The sequence below is a fragment of the Anomaloglossus baeobatrachus genome, chromosome 8, assembly GCF_048569485.1.
Source record: "Anomaloglossus baeobatrachus isolate aAnoBae1 chromosome 8, aAnoBae1.hap1, whole genome shotgun sequence".
Classification (NCBI taxonomy): domain Eukaryota; kingdom Metazoa; phylum Chordata; class Amphibia; order Anura; family Aromobatidae; genus Anomaloglossus; species Anomaloglossus baeobatrachus.
In genome coordinates, this window is record NC_134360.1 from 202,630,434 (window position 1) to 202,648,871 (window position 18,438).

General features: G+C 48.1%; 1 protein-coding gene across 1 annotated transcript in view; it reads right to left on the minus strand.

Annotated features, from left to right (window-relative positions):
* TLCD4 (TLC domain containing 4) overlaps positions 1 to 18,438 on the minus strand; it is a 101,325-nt gene that overhangs the window by 12,502 nt on the left and 70,385 nt on the right. Inside the window, exon 5 of the mRNA XM_075321049.1 lies at positions 17,303 to 17,397. Within this exon, the coding sequence (XP_075177164.1) occupies positions 17,303 to 17,397 (95 nt within the window). The remainder of the gene's footprint in view (positions 1 to 17,302; positions 17,398 to 18,438) is intronic.

Below are 18,438 nucleotides of genomic sequence, written 5' to 3' on the forward strand. Positions count from 1 at the left end.
CTCTTGGGATTCTATAATGTAAATGTACTAATTAAAAGTCCTCTGGGAATTGATACTGACAGCAGGGCTGGTGTTAGGACCTGGCTAAACCGGTAAGTGCTTGGTCACTTTGCCTGGGGATGTGTAAATCTCTGCCCTTTTCCCGTAAAATAAAGAAAAGGTAGAGAAAAAAAAACATTTGACATAACCGTGTGTGACTGTCCTAATAAAATATCATATTAATCTCATAAAGGTAAGTACAAAATTTGAAAAAAAATAAAATATATAACAAAATGGCAGAATCACTCTTTTTTGGTCTCTTTATATCCATATATTTTTGGGAGGCAAAGATCAAAAACTTATATGAATCTCAAAATGGTAAAAATAAAAATTGTAACTCGTATTGCAAAAAGCAAGCCCTCAAACAACTCTATGAACTGAAAAATAATAAAATAAAAAATGGTATAGCTTTTGGAAAATTAAGAGAAAAAAAAGGAAAGTGAAGGGGGTTCACTAGGACCCTGTCGACCAAGGGCCCACATAAAACTAGAGGCATTACCATATTTTTCATTTTACAAGCTGCACCGGATTATAAGACACACCCCGTATTTAGAGAAAAAAAAATATGGGGTCCATCTTATAATCCTGTGGTGTCTTACTGGGTAGGGTAGGCAGCAGAGGTGGAGCGAAGTCACAGATGGCAGGGGCGATGCTGGAGTAGGGAGATGTTGCAGGCAGAGTGGCGGGTGTTCTGGATGTGCGCTGTGAGCACTGTGAGGAGAGAAGGAGCATCCAGAAACTGTCGGCGATGCTGGGTTCAAAGAAATCGCGCCCCCGGAGTCGGTGTGCGCGCAAATTGAGCTATCTGCTCAATGACAGGTTGAGATCTCATCTGTACACACGCCACTTCCGAGTGCCATTTTCCTTAAGTCCGCTGCTGGGAGATCAATGGACCGGTGGCAACACATGCACATATGAGACCTTGAGCCGAGAGCTCAATCTGTGCATGCGCCAACTCCTGGTCCTGGCACCATTATTTGAAGCCCACACTTCCAACATTTTTAGGATGGCCCCTGCTGCAATCCCCGTAGCACAGCCTACAGTACAGCCCGACATTAGCATCAGCACTGTCCACAGAGCAGCGCACAACCAACAGCATCACCCCTGACTCCTGTGACCCCTCTTCACCATCCCCCGATAAGCTACATTTGGCTTATAAGACCCCACCATTATCCTCCCAAATTTTGAGAGTAAAAGTGTGTCTTATAATCTAAAAAATACGGTATATTGTGCACATACAGTGGATGATATACTATTGATGCAATGGCACAGGGGCCAAGGAGGTAATGAGGCCCACATCCACCTCCAAATCAGGTGGAATTGTGCATTATGACGAGTTATTGGACTTCAAAAGGCCCATACATTGTTCATGCACAGGGACCCTTTTCTGTCTGTGTCCACCAATGTATACGGTACAAAGACTATGTGGTATGAATAATGTGGTACCTAAGATCTCATCTGTATTTGAACAAAGGTTTTGCTTTTTCTTTCACAAATAACAGCTCTTGTCCATGGGTTGTGTGGTATTGCAGTTCATACCCATTCAAGTATATAGTTTTCAGCTGCAATACCAGACACAACCCATGGACAAGAGTGGCACACTATCTAGACCATCTTTGCTAATCTTTGACAATCTTTTTACTTCTTACAATGCAGAAACCAAAAAGGTAAGATATGTATATAGAGAGCAGGTGAAAGAAGTATTTAACAAGTCACAAATTTTCTAAGTAAATATATTTCTAAAGGTGCTATTGACATGAATTTATCACAAGATGTCAGTAATAACACATCCAATCCACACAGGCAAAGAAATAAAACCATAGATGTCAATGAATTTAGTTATGTGTAATAAGGAAAAATGACAAAAAGTATTAAACACATGAAGAAAAAGATGTGCAAAAAGCCATGGAAAGTCATAACACCAGCTGAAATCTATCAGTAATTGGAAAGCAATCCTGCCACTTAGTAAAAAAAAAAAATATTAGCCGGTTCAACTCATGGCCTATAAAAAGGTATCTCGTTACCAAGGTGCCACACAAAAAACATCTCATGATGGGTAAAACCAGTGAGCAGTCTCAAAACCTTAGCAAAACATGCTGATGGCATTGGTTACAGAAGAATTTCTAAACTACTGAAGGCTCCAGTGAACCTTGTTGGGGCCTAAATCCGGAAGTGAAAAGAACATAATTTCATCGTAAACCTGCCACGACTAAATGCTCTAGCAAGATTTCTGACAGACAAGTGAAAATAATCAGAAGGGTTATCAAAGAGCCTAGTACCACCTGTGCAGAGCAACAGAAAGACCTGAAAGTCGGCAGGTACAATTGCTTCAAAAGAAAACAATAAGTAATGCACTCACCCTCCATGGCCAGTATGCACACTCACCACGCAAGACTCCATTTCTCAGAAAAAAGCATGTTTAAGTGCAAATAAAGTTTGCTAAACAATATTTAGACAAGCCTGTAAAGTACTGGGAGAATATATGCTGGTCAGATGAGACCAAAATTGAACTCTTTGTATGCCATATTACACAACATGATGGGAGCCCAAAAGGCGGAACTGCATATCACCCCAAAACACCATATCAGCAGTGACGTTTAGATGCAGGAACATCATGTTATGGGGCTGTTTTACAGCCTACAGCACTAGCAACCTTCATATGATTGAAGAAAAGATGAATGCACAAATGTACCAAGATATTTTTGACAAAAATTTGCTGCCATCTACCAGGATGATGAAGTTGAAGCAAGAGTGGACATTTCAGCAAGACAATGATCCCAAACACACAGCCAAGGAAACTAAATTGGTTTCAGAGAAAGAAAATATATCTGATAGAATTTACCGTAATCCAATAGAAAATGTATGGAAGGAACTAAAGCTCACAGTTCATAGAAGGAGCCCATGAGACCTTCAGGATTTGAAGAGTGTTTGTGTGGAAGAATGGCCCAAAATCACATCTCAGCAATGCATGTGATTAGTTTCTCCATACAGGAGACATTTTGAACCTGCATCGCCAACAAAAGCTTTTGTGTAAAGTATTAAATAAATTTCAGTTCAATACTTTTTCTCGAGTGTTTGTGTAGAAGATGAAACAAGAGAGGACATTTCGGCAAGACAATAATCCCAAACACACAACCAAGGAAACTCAAAATTGGTTTCAAAGAAGGAAAATAAATCTGCTAGAATTTACCTAACTTGAATCCAACAGAAAATGTATGGAAGGAACTAAAGTTCAGAGTTTATAGAAGGAGCCCATGGGACCTTCAGGATTTGAAGAGTGCTTGTGCGGAACAACAGGCCAAAGTCACACCTGAGCAATGCATGTGACTAGTTTTTCCATAGAGGAGGAGTCTTGAAGCTGCATTACCAGTATAGGCTTTTGTACAAAATATTAACTACAAGTACATTTCAGTTCAATACTTTTTCCCTGTCATTACTCATTATTACACATTATTTATGGACATCCATGGTTCGATTTATTTGCCTGTGTGGATTGGATGGGTTGTTATCGACATCTGGTGAGAAATTGATGTCAATAGTACCTTTAGAAACGTATTTACTTATAAAAATGTGTGACATGAGCTCAATTAATATTTCACCCAGCGTGCGTGTGTCTGTATGTGTGTGTGTGCGTGTGTGGTGTGTGTGCGTGTGTGTGTCTGTGTGTGTATGTCTGTGTGTGTATGTGTGTCTGTGTGTGTGTGGTGTGTGTGTGTCTGTGTGTGTGTGTGTGTCTGTGTGTGTGTCTCTCTCTGTGTGTGTGTGTGGTGTGTGTGTGTGTGTCTGTGTGTGTGTGTCTGTGTGTGTGTGTGTGTGTGTGTAATTCATAGAAGATTTAGTACAAACTTGAGCACGTCCTTACTATGGATCAGATAGACTTTTCTACGCAGGAGTAAATCCAGGGCTTCAAAAAGAGTTGGAGGAATCCTAATCATGTATTTTGTGAATGGCGTTATTGCAATAGCTTTCCTGTTGACAATCAATGGTACAATGGCCCATTTACAAAGTACAGGGTAAAAAACGGCATCAGCATTCTGCTTACTGTGCGCAACAGTTATAAAAAAAACTAAAAATGACATTTTTCTGATATTTACACCCTTTATCTATTGGAGTAGAATTCGTGCTTCTTTTTTTTTCCCCCCATTTCCATTTTTTTGCTTCCACTTTTGTCTGCAGCGGATCTTGTCAGATATGACTTTTAGAAAAGCAGATGACTTGTCAGTGTTTCCCACTTCTCCTTCATTATTTCAACCCCCCAGAGGTTTTTGACATGGATTTTGAAGCGGATTCACATCAAAAACTTTGGAGGTGGCTCTGCTCATAATGTAACAAATAAAAAAAAGGTGTAAAAATACCCTTTGTTTTATTTTGTCGCACTAGCACATGGCCATTAAAAATATTATGTCACTATATTGTAGTATGATTTTTTTTTTGCAGTATATTTTTGTAATATACAGTATACTAGTTTTATTCATCATAGATGTGACAGATGTGACTGTGACAACGGGACTGTGCCCGGTGACCCTACTGTGATGGAACTCTTTGATATGTCATTTTAGTAGGTAGAATAGTCTCACTTTCATCTTCTTTTATTACTACACTGTTGTCTTGACATAGCCACAAAGTCATGACGCATCTATAAGGGATAAGCAGGTTATCCTGTAAAACACCCCCCCCGTACCATATCTACCTAAATGAAGACGAGAACCACGACTTTATTGCAGGAATGGCCACAGTTTTATTTTACCGTATATATGTATACCAAACTTGTGGCCCAACATGCCACTCAATTGTTAAACTTAACCTTATACATATATATACCCGTATAACCAGAAACACCGATAGATCCGTCCGAGAGGCAAACCATCATTCCTAACCCCCCGGCCGTAACCTCCAAACCGGCCCAGAGGACCACCTCGGCCGTGACCACCCGGCCCGAGGTGAGGGGTAACAACGTTCCATCGTTAATTACCCCTACCCAGAACCTGCGGGACCTCCGCCCACAAGTTCCCATCCACTCCGAAGCCACTCCCCTTGAGCGACTTCGTACCAACAAGCCGACTGTCGGTACTCCCAACCTCTCAGACGGACCTATCACCCCGCTGTGACAACAATAAATTAGCAACTCAACCTTGTATTCTCCTTTATTCCTCTTTTTTTTTTTTTTTTTTTTTAAAGTTCTTTTTTTTTTTTTGAAAAACCATCACCTTTTCACCTTTTATCTTTTTTTTTTTTTTTTTGAACATATACATATAATTATATATCAGGGCGGGCGGGTGGGACACAAAGATCAATCGACGAAAGGGGAGGTAAACAGCACACCCCCCTCTCTTATACCTCTCCCAACACCCCACCCCTTCCTTGCTCCCCCCCAATCCCCTTACAGCTCCCTACTACCAATCCTGTACTCCCACACATCCCCCATCCCATGCAAACCTATTAACCCTTTCCTAACCTTGCACCCTCCCGATCGTCATGGGGTCCATTCACCCCTATGGGGCTCACTGCCCTTCTTGACGCATCTATAAGGGATAAGCAGGTTATCCTGTAAAACACACCCCCCGTACCATATCTACCTAAATGAAGACGAGAACCACGACTTTATTGCAGGAATGGCCACAGTTTTATTTTACCGTATATATGTATACCAAACTTGTGGCCCAACATGCCACTCAATTGTTAAACTTAACCTTATACATATATATACCCGTATAACCAGAAACACCGATAGATCCGTCCGAGAGGCAAACCATCATTCCTAACCCCCCGGCCGTAACCTCCAAACCGGCCCAGAGGACCACCTCGGCCGTGACCACCCGGCCCGAGGTGAGGGGTAACAACGTTCCATCGTTAATTACCCCTACCCAGAACCTGCGGGACCTCCGCCCACAAGTTCCCATCCACTCCGAAGCCACTCCCCTTGAGCGACTTCGTACCAACAAGCCGACTGTCGGTACTCCCAACCTCTCAGACGGACCTATCACCCCGCCACAGGCCGGCCAAGTGACACCCTTACTTGGCCCGGGCCCCCCACACCCCCAGTGCTTGCTCTAGGCCATCCCTCAAACCCAACATCCATAAATCCAGACCCACATCAGTCAGGTGAACCCCATCTCTCCTTAGATACTGCTCCGTGGACTCCTCCAATTCTCTATGCCGCACCACCAACCCACCATTTCTCGCCACAAACCTGCCAATAGCCCGGTTCAGCTTGTTCCGAGCCCTATTAATACGGTCCACCGACCTCCCAAAACGCCACTGCGTCCGAGCTATAATGTCCGACCAAACGATAACTATGCCCGGGAACGCCCTCCACAAATGTAACAGGTCCAGCTTTATATCCCTTTTCAATTCCCTCGCCGACCTTACTCCCAAATCGTTCCCTCCCACATGCAAAATTAACACATCAGGGACACGATCCATACGGCTATAATAAGCCACCTCAGGGCGCACCCTACCCCAGGTCATGCCCCGAATTCCGAGCCACTTTACTCGAGCTTCCGACACCGACACTCCGAGCTGCCGACCGTCACGCCGCACATCCGCCCGCAACGCTCCCCAATACACATAGGAGTGCCCGAGGATCCACACAAGGCATGGACCTATAAAATACAAAGACCACGAATAAAAACAGCAACAGCACAAGAAATTGCCCACAAACCGGCATCTAACACCAACCTTGAATCCCCCACCCCTGACCATCACCTGACCAAGTGAGGCCTAATGTACAAACGGAACCTGGAAGACTCCCACCTCCCAATCCGCCGGATACAATCCTCACTCAAGCCCCACCTGGCGGCCTCCGTTGCCGCCCCAATCCGGAAGGAGTGAGACCCGTACTCACGTGGCTCCTCCCCCACCCTTGCTAGAGCCATCTTCAGCACCGCATTGAATTGATACCGCGACAAAGCCAATCCGTCCGTATGTCTAAGAAAAACACCAGGGTAACCGCCGCGCACCTTTAAAAACTCTGACACATGTAACACTGGGCACAACTGGTGCCCCGGTAAAGCGTACAACACTACTAAGCGCCCCCGGCCCCTCTGATCCGTCTTAGAAAAACGAAGCCGACATTCCACTCTATCCTCCCCCAGCATCACATCACCCAACAGCAAACCACCCATCGCTTGCTTAGTCGGGCTGACCAATTCGCCAATACGAAAGGCCCCAAAAAACGCCAGTACAAAAGCTACCGAGAACAACACCCGCTCATAAGGAGACGAACACAACTCCCCTAAACACCCCACCAAACGCACCAACAATGGCAATGACACCGGCCGCCTACAGTCACGCGACTGAGCCCCTTTTCGAAAACCCTTCATCGCCTGTCGCACCAGAAAATCCTTAGTCGCGTCCCGAACCCCTTGCATCTGGAACAAAAAGGCCAACGCCGCCAACTTGCAACCAATCACCGAAACAGACCTGCCTTCCGAAAAATCCCCACTTATTAACATCAGTACCCCCAACACTCGACCCTGGTAACCCGACTCCATGAACTCCCTACTTTCCAACTTTGCCCATTCCTGCCACACCGCCTGATATCGGCACCAAGTAGCCTCAGACACCGATCTCCGAATTCCCTCAAAAGCTACACCGATGCCAGGTCCCACAGCCAGTTCGGGCAAGGTTCCCCCTCCGCGTCCGCTTCCGGCACCAGCTTCCTGAACCTGCAAAACTGAAACCGTGATAGCGCATCAGCCACCTCGTTGCGAATCCCAGGCACATGCCGAGCCACCACGCAAATGTTTAACTCCAAACAACGCAACACTAGATGCCTTAAATACCCCACAACCGGCGGGGATTTTGCCGACAGTGCGTTGATGGAATGCACCACCGCCATGTTGTCACAATGCATGCAAACCCTTCTTCCAGCAAAAACAGGGCCCCACAACTCCACCGCCACAATAATGGGAAACAATTCCAACAGCGCCAAATTCCTCACCAAACCTGCTTCCACCCACCGCCGCGGCCACTTTCCCACGCACCAGCGCGTTTGAAAAATTGCTCCAAAACCTGTCGCCCCAGCCGCATCCGTGTACAATTCCAGCTGGCTATTGGACACCGCCTCGCTCATCCAAAGGGTCCGACCGTTGTACCGGTCCAAGAACTCCTCCCACACCAACAAATCCCCTTTCATCATTTTTGTCACTCTGACAAAGTGATTTGGAGCTTTTACCCCTGCGGTTGCGCTCACCAGTCTCCTATTAAATATCCGCCCCATCGGCATAATGCGACAAGCGAAATTCAATTTTCCGAGCACTGACTGCAACTCGCGCAACCGCACCTTCTTGGCCTGAGACAAAAACCGCACCGACGCCTTCAAATCCAACAGCTTTCCCTCCGGCAACCGGCATTCCATTGCCAGTGTATCAATTTCGATACCTAAGAAACATAATACCGTCACCGGCCCTTCTGTTTTGTCTTTTGCCAACGGAATACCCAGGCTCCGCGCGATCCGCTCTAACGTAAACAACAACAAGGAGCAAACCGAAGAGCCCGCCGGACCCACGCAAAAGAAGTCATCCAAATAGTGAATCACCGAATGGACTCCTGCCACCTCCTTGACTACCCATTCCACAAACGTACTGAATGCCTCAAAATAAGCACACGAAATGGAACAGCCCATCGGCAGGCAACGATCCACATAGTATTCACCATCCCACATACACCCTAAGAGATGAAAGCTCTCTGGATGCACCGGGAGTAAACGAAAAGCTGCTTCCACATCCGCCTTTGCCATCAGGGCCCCCCGCCCCGCTACCCTTACCAGCTCCAAGGCCCTATCGAACGATACATAACATACCGCCGACAATTCCGGTGATATCCCATCATTCACCGACAATCCCGCCGGATAAGATAAATGATGAATGAGCCGAAATTTGTTCGGCTCCTTCTTAGGTACCACCCCAAGGGGGGAAATCCGTAAATTAGAGAATGGCGGGTCCTGGAATGGGCCCGCCATCCTCCCCAACTCCACCTCCTTCTGCAGCTTTTCCTTCACCACCGCCGGATGTTCTTTTGCGGACCGCAAGTTTCCCGGGCGAAACACCGGCGCCTCAGATTCAAACGGAATCCGAAAGCCCTCTGTAAAACCACGTTCCAACAACTCCGCCGCCCGCACATCCGGGTATCTACTTAAATAGGGAAGCATCGCCTCTACCCTCACTGGCGTCCTCCCTTTTTCCAGACCCCTCCCCCGCCTTTCCTTTGCCTTTCTTGAAGCACCTGGCCAGAGGGTGGGACCCTCTACATCCGGAACACTCGTGTCTGAACCGACAAGAGGCCCCGAACTTACACTGTCCCTCGTTATACTGCCAACAAGCTCCCTTTTTCTGTCCAGCCGAGGACCCGCCACTCGCACCCGGGCTCCCGGCACCCCCTCGAAAGGGCTGAGCCGGCGCCGTCATTAACCGCATCCACAAAGAAATATCCTTGTGGCCCCACTGGACTCCCGGCCGCAGAGCCTTCCGCTGCCGGAACTGCTCATCATATCTCAACCACCCCAAACCGCCGTATACTCTATACGCTTCCCCTATCGCGTCCATATATCCAAATAGGGCGGAACAATGCTCCGGCTCCTTTTCCCCGATCACACTGGCTAAGATAGCAAAGACCTGCAACCAATTGGTAAACGTCCTCGGGCTCAACCTATATCGCCGTTTTTCCTCATCCTCCTTCTCCTTTTTTGTATCACTAGGTTTCACCTTATCCAAATTAAACTTTTCCAAGGGAAGCAGGGAAAAAATTTCCACATACTCCCCCTTCCAAATCTTTTCCCTCACCTCCTTTTCAAATGAACCCCTAACTGCCCTTCAAAGCACACATAAATTTCACTCCGTGCCCTATCATCCAAACGCACTACCTCATCCTCCTTTTCTTTTTCCTTTTCCGCCTCCTTACTCGCACCCACGGAAGCCGCCCCACCAGCCTCCTGTCCCGTACCTGCCGCCGAGGTCGTGTCCCCCGCAGCAACATCGCGCACCGGCGCTTCTGTCCGCACCACCTCCGTGGGGCCCACCCACGCCCCCACCGGAGCCCCAGGCCCAGTCCGACTAACCCGTTCCGCAGACAACCCCTGCAACACCCCCAAAAGCTGCCCCCAAAACTCCGGACCCGGTAAACCAGACTGCCCGACCGCACTCGCCCCCAGCGCAACGCGTCCCGCGACGGAACCCCCGCCCTCGCCCGCGCTACCCACAGCATGTAACATTTCTGTTGTCTGCTCACCAGGCTGCCGTTGAGCCGACGCCGGAACAGCCGTGCCACGATCTTCCAGCTGCCGCTCCGTCCGACCTGCCGCTGCTCCTTCTTCCTCGCTGGAGTCTGATGCGCTGCCGAAATCCTCAGGGGGGACCAGCGAGGGGACAGCCCGCACCTGGCGGCCGTCGACCCCCACGGTCACCGCACCCCGCTCGTCCGGGCGACTCCTGCTTGACCTCTTCCTTTTCTCCCGCCGTGGCGCCCTGCCGCCGTCTCTTCCCGCTGTAATCGTGATATCCTGCTGCGCCGCCCCTTCTCCTGTCGTCCTCAGTGGGCTCCCTCCCTGCCGACTGCCGGAAGGCCGTGCCGAGCTTGCTCCTCGCCGGGACCCACCCCCAGCACGCTCCTCGCCGGGGGGGACCGTGACTACCGATCTCCTCTGTGCCTGCGGGCCACCGTACCCCTCCTCCGATCTCCTGACCTCGCTGCTCACATCCGCTCCCATCCCCCGTCCTGTTGCTCTCCCCTGCGGCCTGCAGGGAGTCTCCTCCGGCAATCCGGCACGCCGAGCGCCACCCCCAGCCGGCACATCACTGGGGGCTGCCGTCATCCATGCTCCGGTCTGGTGCTGCGCAGGCCGCGGACCGGAAGTGGGCCTCGCAGAGGCTCCGCCCACCCCCGACCCACGGGATCTCCGTCGCGGATTCCTCCCGGTGGCCGGCTGCTCCCCTAGGTTAGTTGGAGGGCTCCGCCGCTGCTCCGGAGGGTCCCCGCAGGGGCTCCTTGATCTGATTCTCCCCCTCCAGCTGGGGGAGTAGCGCTCCGGCGGTCGCGCCCGCCGAGCACGTAGCCACGGCCCGGGCGCTGGAACAGCAGGCGGCGCCGCTCCAGCCCCACAGACCGCTGCCAGCTGCTGCCTCAGGGCATCCACTCCCATGACCTCGGATGCCCCCCGCACCATCTCCAGGAGTTCAGCAAGGGCAGCCATGGCAGGAAGCAGCAGCAGCACTACGTCCTGGGACACAAAGATCAATCGACGAAAGGGGAGGTAAACAGCACACCCCCCTCTCTTATACCTCTCCCAACACCCCACCCCTTCCTTGCTCCCCCCCAATCCCCTTACAGCTCCCTACTACCAATCCTGTACTCCCACACATCCCCCATCCCATGCAAACCTATTAACCCTTTCCTAACCTTGCACCCTCCCGATCGTCATGGGGTCCATTCACCCCTATGGGGCTCACTGCCCTTCTTAAAACAATCAAAGATCACCTTCAAAAGGTTGTTTATTGAAAATAAGATATCACCCATCTACATACAGGATAGGTGATAACTTGCTGATTGCTGGGGGTCTTAGGGTACCGTCTGACTAAAAGACGTACCAGCGATTGTGACCACGATTTGACCTGGCCAGGATCGCTGATGCGTCGCGACATGGTCGCTGGTGAGCTGTCAATGAGGCAGATCTCACCAGCGACCAGCCACCAGCGACTCTGCGCTTGGTAACCAAGGTACACATCGGGTTACTAAGAAAAGCGCTTTGTTTAGTTACCTGATATTTACCCTGGTTACGTGTGCAGGGAGACAGCGCTGGCAGCCTGTAAGCGTGTATACTGGTAACCAGGGTAAATATTGGGTAACCAAGCAAAGCGCTTTGCTTGGTTACCAGATATTTACCTTGGTTATCAGCGTACACCGCTTAGCACTGGCTCCCTGCACACGTAGCCAGGGTAAATATCAGGTAACTAAGCAAAGCGCTTTGCTTAGTAACCCGATGTGTACCCTGGTTACGTGTGCAGGGAGCCAGCGCTAAGCGGTGTACGCTGGTAACCAAGGTAAATATCGGGTTACTAAGCAAAGCGCTTTGCTTAGTTACTCGATATTTACCTTGGTTACCAGCGTACGCTGCTTACAGAGTCGGTGCTTGTTGGTCTCCCGCTGTCAAACACGCCGATGTGTGCTGCACAGCGGGAGACCAACGAGCAAAAAATGAACCAAAACAGTATGAAACGATCAACGATTTCACAGCAGGGGCCAGGTCGCTGCTTAGTGTCACACACAGCGATATCGCTGATGAGGTCACTGGTACGTCACAAAACCTGTGACTCAGTAGCGATCTCGCTATGTGAGAAGTACCCCTTACAACTAGGAGCTTTCTTTCTTGAGTGCACATGTTCAGCCGCAGCTCCATTCATTTCCTATGGGGCTTCAAAGTACTGTTCTCGTTTTTTTCCAAATGAATGGAACAGCCGTGGGGTGACCGGCCTTCCGTACATATTTGTAAATCTATGGTAACACATTCAGTATCTGGTTAGTATTAGGCCGGGGTCACATTGGCATATAGCATCCAATGCGAGAGAATCGGATGCGATAAGCTAATGACACTCGGCTCAAACTCTACTGCGAACATGAGCCGAGTGTCACTCAATGTGATCCGATTCTCTTGCATGCAAGAATCAGAGAACAGATTATTAGAAGCGAGAGAGATTAAGGCTGCTTTCACGCATCCATTTTTTCCTGTGCGGCACAATCCAGCGCTTTGCAGAAAAACCGCAACCGTTTTTTTTTGCCGCCGGTTGCGTTTTTTTTGCATAGACTTTCATTAGTGCCGGATTGTGCCGCATGGGCTTGCGTTCGGTCCGTTTTTTGCCGCATGCGGCAGATTTAGCAGATACGGCGGCCGTATGGAACGTTGCCTGGCACGTTTTTTTGTCCGGCAAAAAAAAAACGCATCGCGCCGCATCCGACCGATGCGGCTCGATTTGCAATGCATGCCTATGGACGCCGCATGCGGCGTCCTGCGGCAAACACTGCATCCGGCCGCCGCATGCGTTTTTTCCCACTGCGCATGCTCAGTAGCGTGCCGCAAGCGGCAAAAACCGGACGGGCCGCATGTCAAAAACGTATGCAAAGGATGCGGTTTTGTTGCCGCATCCATTGCATAGGTTTTAGAGCCGGATTGGCCGGCTCTGCTAAAACCGGAGGTGTGAAAGCAGCCTAATTTCTCCAACTTTTCTCTTGCCTGTCTCAGTGTATATCGCACTGCACTCGGATGACATCTGAGTGCCATCCGATGTTTCACACGTACCCCTAGACTTGTATGGGTGCGCATGATCTGATAAACGCTGAAAATTGCAACATGCTGATATTTTTTGCTCACGCAGAATCGGCATGAGAAAATAAATAAAGAAATTAAGAAAAAAAAAATTGCTGATCAGCCCTGCCCCATAGTAGAACATTAGGCTAAGGCGGGCTTTGCACGTTGCGACATCGCAAGCCGATGCTGCGATGTCGCACGCGATAGTCCCCGCCCCCGTCGCAGCTGCGATATCCTTGTGATAGCTGCCGTAACGAACATTATCGCTACGGCAGCTTCACATGGACTCATCTGTCCTGGGACGTCGCTCTGGCCGGCGAACCGCCTCCTTATTGTGCTGTGCTGCCGCAGGAACGAGGAACAACATCGGACCGTCGCGTCAGCGTAATTATGGATTATGCCGATGCTACACAGATGATACGATTACAACACTTTTGCGCTCGTTAATCGTATCATCTAGGCTTTACACACTACGATGTCGCCTGCGACGCCGGATGTGCGTCACTTTCAATTTGACCCCACCGACATCGCACCTGTGATGTCGTAGTGTGCAAAGTACCCCTTAGTGTTAAGGCTGCTTTACACGCAGCGACATCGCTAGCGATAGCACCAGCCCCCGTCGTTTGTGCGTCATGGGCAAATCGCTGCCCGTGGCGAACAATATCGCTGGTATGCGTCACACAAACATACCTTATAAACGACGTCGGTGTGGCCGCCGAACAACTTCTATTTTAAGGGGGCGGTTTGTGTGGCGTCACCGTGACGTCACCCAGTAGGACACCTATTGAAGCGGATAGGCGGAGAGCAGACGCATGATCATCACTCCCACCTTGTTGCCGGAGGACGCAGGTAAGCTGTTGTTCGTCATTCCCGGGGTGTCACACATAGTGATGTGTGCTGCCTCAGGAACGATGAACAACCTGCGTCCAGAACGAGCAACGATATTATGGAAATGAACGAGTGTCAACAATCAAAGATGTGGTGAGTATTTGTGATCGTTAGCGGTCGCTCGTGTTACACGCAACGACGTCACTAACGAGGCCGGATGTGCGTCACGAATTCCGTGACCCCAGCGATATCTCGTTAGATATGTCGTTGCGTGTAACAGGGCCTTTATTCGAGAAAACATTGGATAGCACTCTCCATGTTATACGCTGGCTAGAAGCCAGTGTGAGCCAACACTTAGTAAGCCAAAACCAAGAATGGAACAATCAGAGGAAAAGTATAATAGAAACACGTGTACAACTTCTGGATTTTATCTCAACATTTGTAAGCCAACACCAGGAGTGTGTGAAAAATGCAGAACATGTGAACTTGGCCTAAAGTGGCTAGAAAAGAAATTTCCATATTGGTGGAGGTCCCAGTTGTAAGACCTTTATCAATTAGTTAATTATCACACATCCAAAGGATAGCTGATAACTTTTTTTTATCTGGACAACCCCTTTAAATACATTACTTGAGCATAGGTTTTGGCCCTATACACACCCATTTCTAACAAGTCCTGGCAACATTCTAAATAAAACAGGTAGATACAGTTACAAAACTTTAAAACCCGATTTAAAGGGGTTGTCTACTACTAGGACAATCAGTATATTTCCCCCCCAATGTAAAATAATAACAGCTATACTCACTTACGTCGCTGGAGAGATGTTGGTGTCTGCTCTCCCGAGGCTCACATGACCTAATAATGTCACTATACAAAATAGAGCAGACGTCTAGCACTAGAGACCCAAATTTGGGGCCATAATATCAGCTACAAAGAAATGCTGGAATGAAGACCGAGGACATGTAGGTGGTGCTCAACCCAAAGGGGTATAGTCAATGTAGCCACAAGAAAAAGGAAGAAAAATTAGTAGGCATTCACCCAATTTTGTAGAAACAGTCCTTTATTTCATTCGGACAGGAGGAGGATTGCAGGGAACAATCGATCGAATGCTGCCATTTTGCGCGGAAGATCGCGCTTCAACGAGTCTGTCCGGATGAAATAAAGGAAACGGCAGGCGTTGTCCGATTGTTCCCCGCATCCTCCCCCTCTCCTCCTGTACAGATGAACTAAAGGACTGTTTCTACAAAACTGGGTGTGTGCCTACCATTAGTGTTGAGTGAGTAGTTAGCTATTCGTACTCGCTATGCTGTTAGCTATTCGTTACGAGTAGCAGACACAATGTAGATCAATGGGAAATACTCGCTAAGTAGCGAGTAACCCGACAGCCGTACTTTTCGTGCGAGTAGTGAATAGTACGGCTTTCAGAATACTCGCTTCTTAGCGAGTATTTCCCATTGACTTACATTGCGCCCGCTACTCGTAACGAATATGTGAGTAGTGGACAGTACTCGCTAACAGCATAGCAAGTATGAATAGTCATCTACTCAGTCAACACTATCTACCATTTTTTCTTCGTTTTTTGTGATGACATAGTAAAGTCAGAGTCCAGGGAGAGCAGGCGCCGACATCTCCAAAACGGCAGCCGCAGCGGATGGGAGCATAGCTGTTATTTTATGTGGGGGAAATATCGCGATTGAGAACGTGATGTCCTAGTAGAGGACAACCTTTTTAATACTCTACAGTTCCACAACTGTACATTATTAGTAGTATTTCATTATGGCGCATTGAGAAGAATATTGGTGCAATAAATGTACATTTCACACCTAATTTCAAGCAACATAATATACAAGCACCAATATTTGTCATATATACAATGTTCTACATTTAAAGGAACCTGTCACCACATTTTCGGCCTATAAGCTGTGGCCACCACCACTGGGCTTTTATATACAGCATTCTAACATGCTGTATATAAGACCCAGGCTTTCCTGTATAACATAAAAAACACTTTATAATACTCACCTAGACGGTCTCTCTGTTGCACAGCAGTCGGATGGGTGGCACCGTTCTCCGTGACCGGCGCCATCTTGGTCTTCCTTATTCTGAAGCTGTGGTGCATGATGCGTCTACGTCATACACACGCGCCGCCATTGAGGTCATGCACAGGCGCACTACAATACTTTGATCTGCCCTGTGTAGGGCAGATCAAAGTGCGCCTGCACAGGACCTCAATGCCGATGCGTGCGTATGATGTAGACGCGTCATACACCGCGGCGTCAGAATAAGGATGACCGAAAGGGGAGGAACCACACCCGGAGAATGGCGCCACCCATCCGACCGTTGTGCACCGGCGGGACCTTCTAGGTGAGTATTATAAAGTGTTTTTTAGGTTATACAGCACAGTTTGGGCTCTGATATACAGCATGTTAGAATGCTGTATATAAAAGCCCAGTGGTGGTGGCCACAGCTTATAAGCCGAAAATGTGGTGACCGGTTCCCTTCAAGGCCTTGGCACATGCAAGCCGGGCACCACTTACGGCTATTACTACGTCTACTGACACATGCACAGGTAGATTTGACAAAACTTTCACTACTTAACAAGCTGAAAAACCATGCAGTGAGACTTTCCTCTCCAACCTCAATACACGATTATCATGCAGGCAGACATGCATTACCTTACTGTACAGAAGACAGAAAGAAATATTCAGCATTCCGTGCAGATTTCCCTCACTGCCAGCAGGACCCAACATGAATTGCTATACAAGTCATTGCAGGACCTACCTGGCAGAAGAGGGAAGATAACTCAAGCCATGTACATAATAGATTGGCCAAAAAATCAGCTTCAAAAGGTACATTTTTTTATTTTTTTGCCATTTAAGATTAAGACTTATTTAGCAAAATGACTTTGTGATTTACATGAAAATTCCAAATGGTGATTGTTCCAATGAACACAGATTTATAAAGTGTTTTAATCCTTCAGTGCACTAATTAGGATTAAAGGTATTACATGGCATTACACCCTCTTAAGTAATGCTGATCTCTCATTAAATTAGATCATGTTGCCTTGAAAGTTCATTTGTGGCCAAGCTTTCCAACTTGTCTGCTGGTACTACTGCAGTATAAGTTAATATGGCACTCACCAGTACATAGTAGTAAGCATACAGAGCTGCCACATGATGCGTCACAAAATACTTATCCCCAATCGCCTTCCAGTAACAAATAATCAGTAACAAGTCTGCAAGAGAAAAAGCCAAAATGACTTACAATCTGCAAAGAACGGGAACCCAAAAGAGGTGACGGAGAGGAGATAAGACTGAATATCGTAACTAATGACGCCTGGTCAGTAAAGAACAAGTCCAGTTACTATGAATCGTAGATAGAATTTTCAAAGTAAGTGGTTGAGGCTTTTCAAAAGCGGATACTTAAAGGAAACCCGTCACCAAGTTTTTCCTTTATGAGCTGTAGCCACCACCAGTGAGCTCTTATATACAGCATTATAGAATACTGTATATAAGAGCCCAGGCTGCTCTGTAGAACGCAAAAAAAATACATTTATTATACTCACCTAGGGGTCTCGCCGCTCCAGTGGGTGTACCTGCTCTCAGTCCAGCGCTTCCTACATCCTATACAATCGGTCCAGCGCTTCCTCCATCCTATGCAATCGCCATCCTTCTCAGCCGCGTGTGGATCAAGCGTCCTACGTCATCCACACCGAGGCCTTAATTGTGCTCCTGCGCACTCTGATCTGCTCGGATGAGGGCAGATCAAAGTATTGTAGTACACATGTGCGGGCGGTCTTTGACCTTTCCTCGCGCCAGCGTATTACAGTACTATGATCTGCCCACAGCCGGGCAGATCAAAGTGCACAAGTGTAGGAGCGCTATGGAGGCCTCTGTGTCGATGACATTGGATGTGTCATACACACGGGGCTGGGAAGTAGGACGGCGATCGTACAAGATAGTGCAGGCACTGGACCGGAGAGCAGTGACGCCCATCGGACCGGACCGCCCCCTAGTTGAGTATAATAAAGGTCTTTTTTACGTTATAGAGAGCGGCCTGGGCTCTTATATACAGAATTCTAGAATGCAGTATATAACTCACTGGTATTGGCCGCAGCTCATAAGGGAAAAACATGGTGACAGATTCCCTTTAACGGATATGGATACCTTCAGGGCCCTTTTTTCACTTAAATACACATATTTTGGCATAAAATATTTTTTTGCAATTGGCTTCCATTAAAAATTTGGCACCACTTGCCTTACTTAGGGGTACTTCT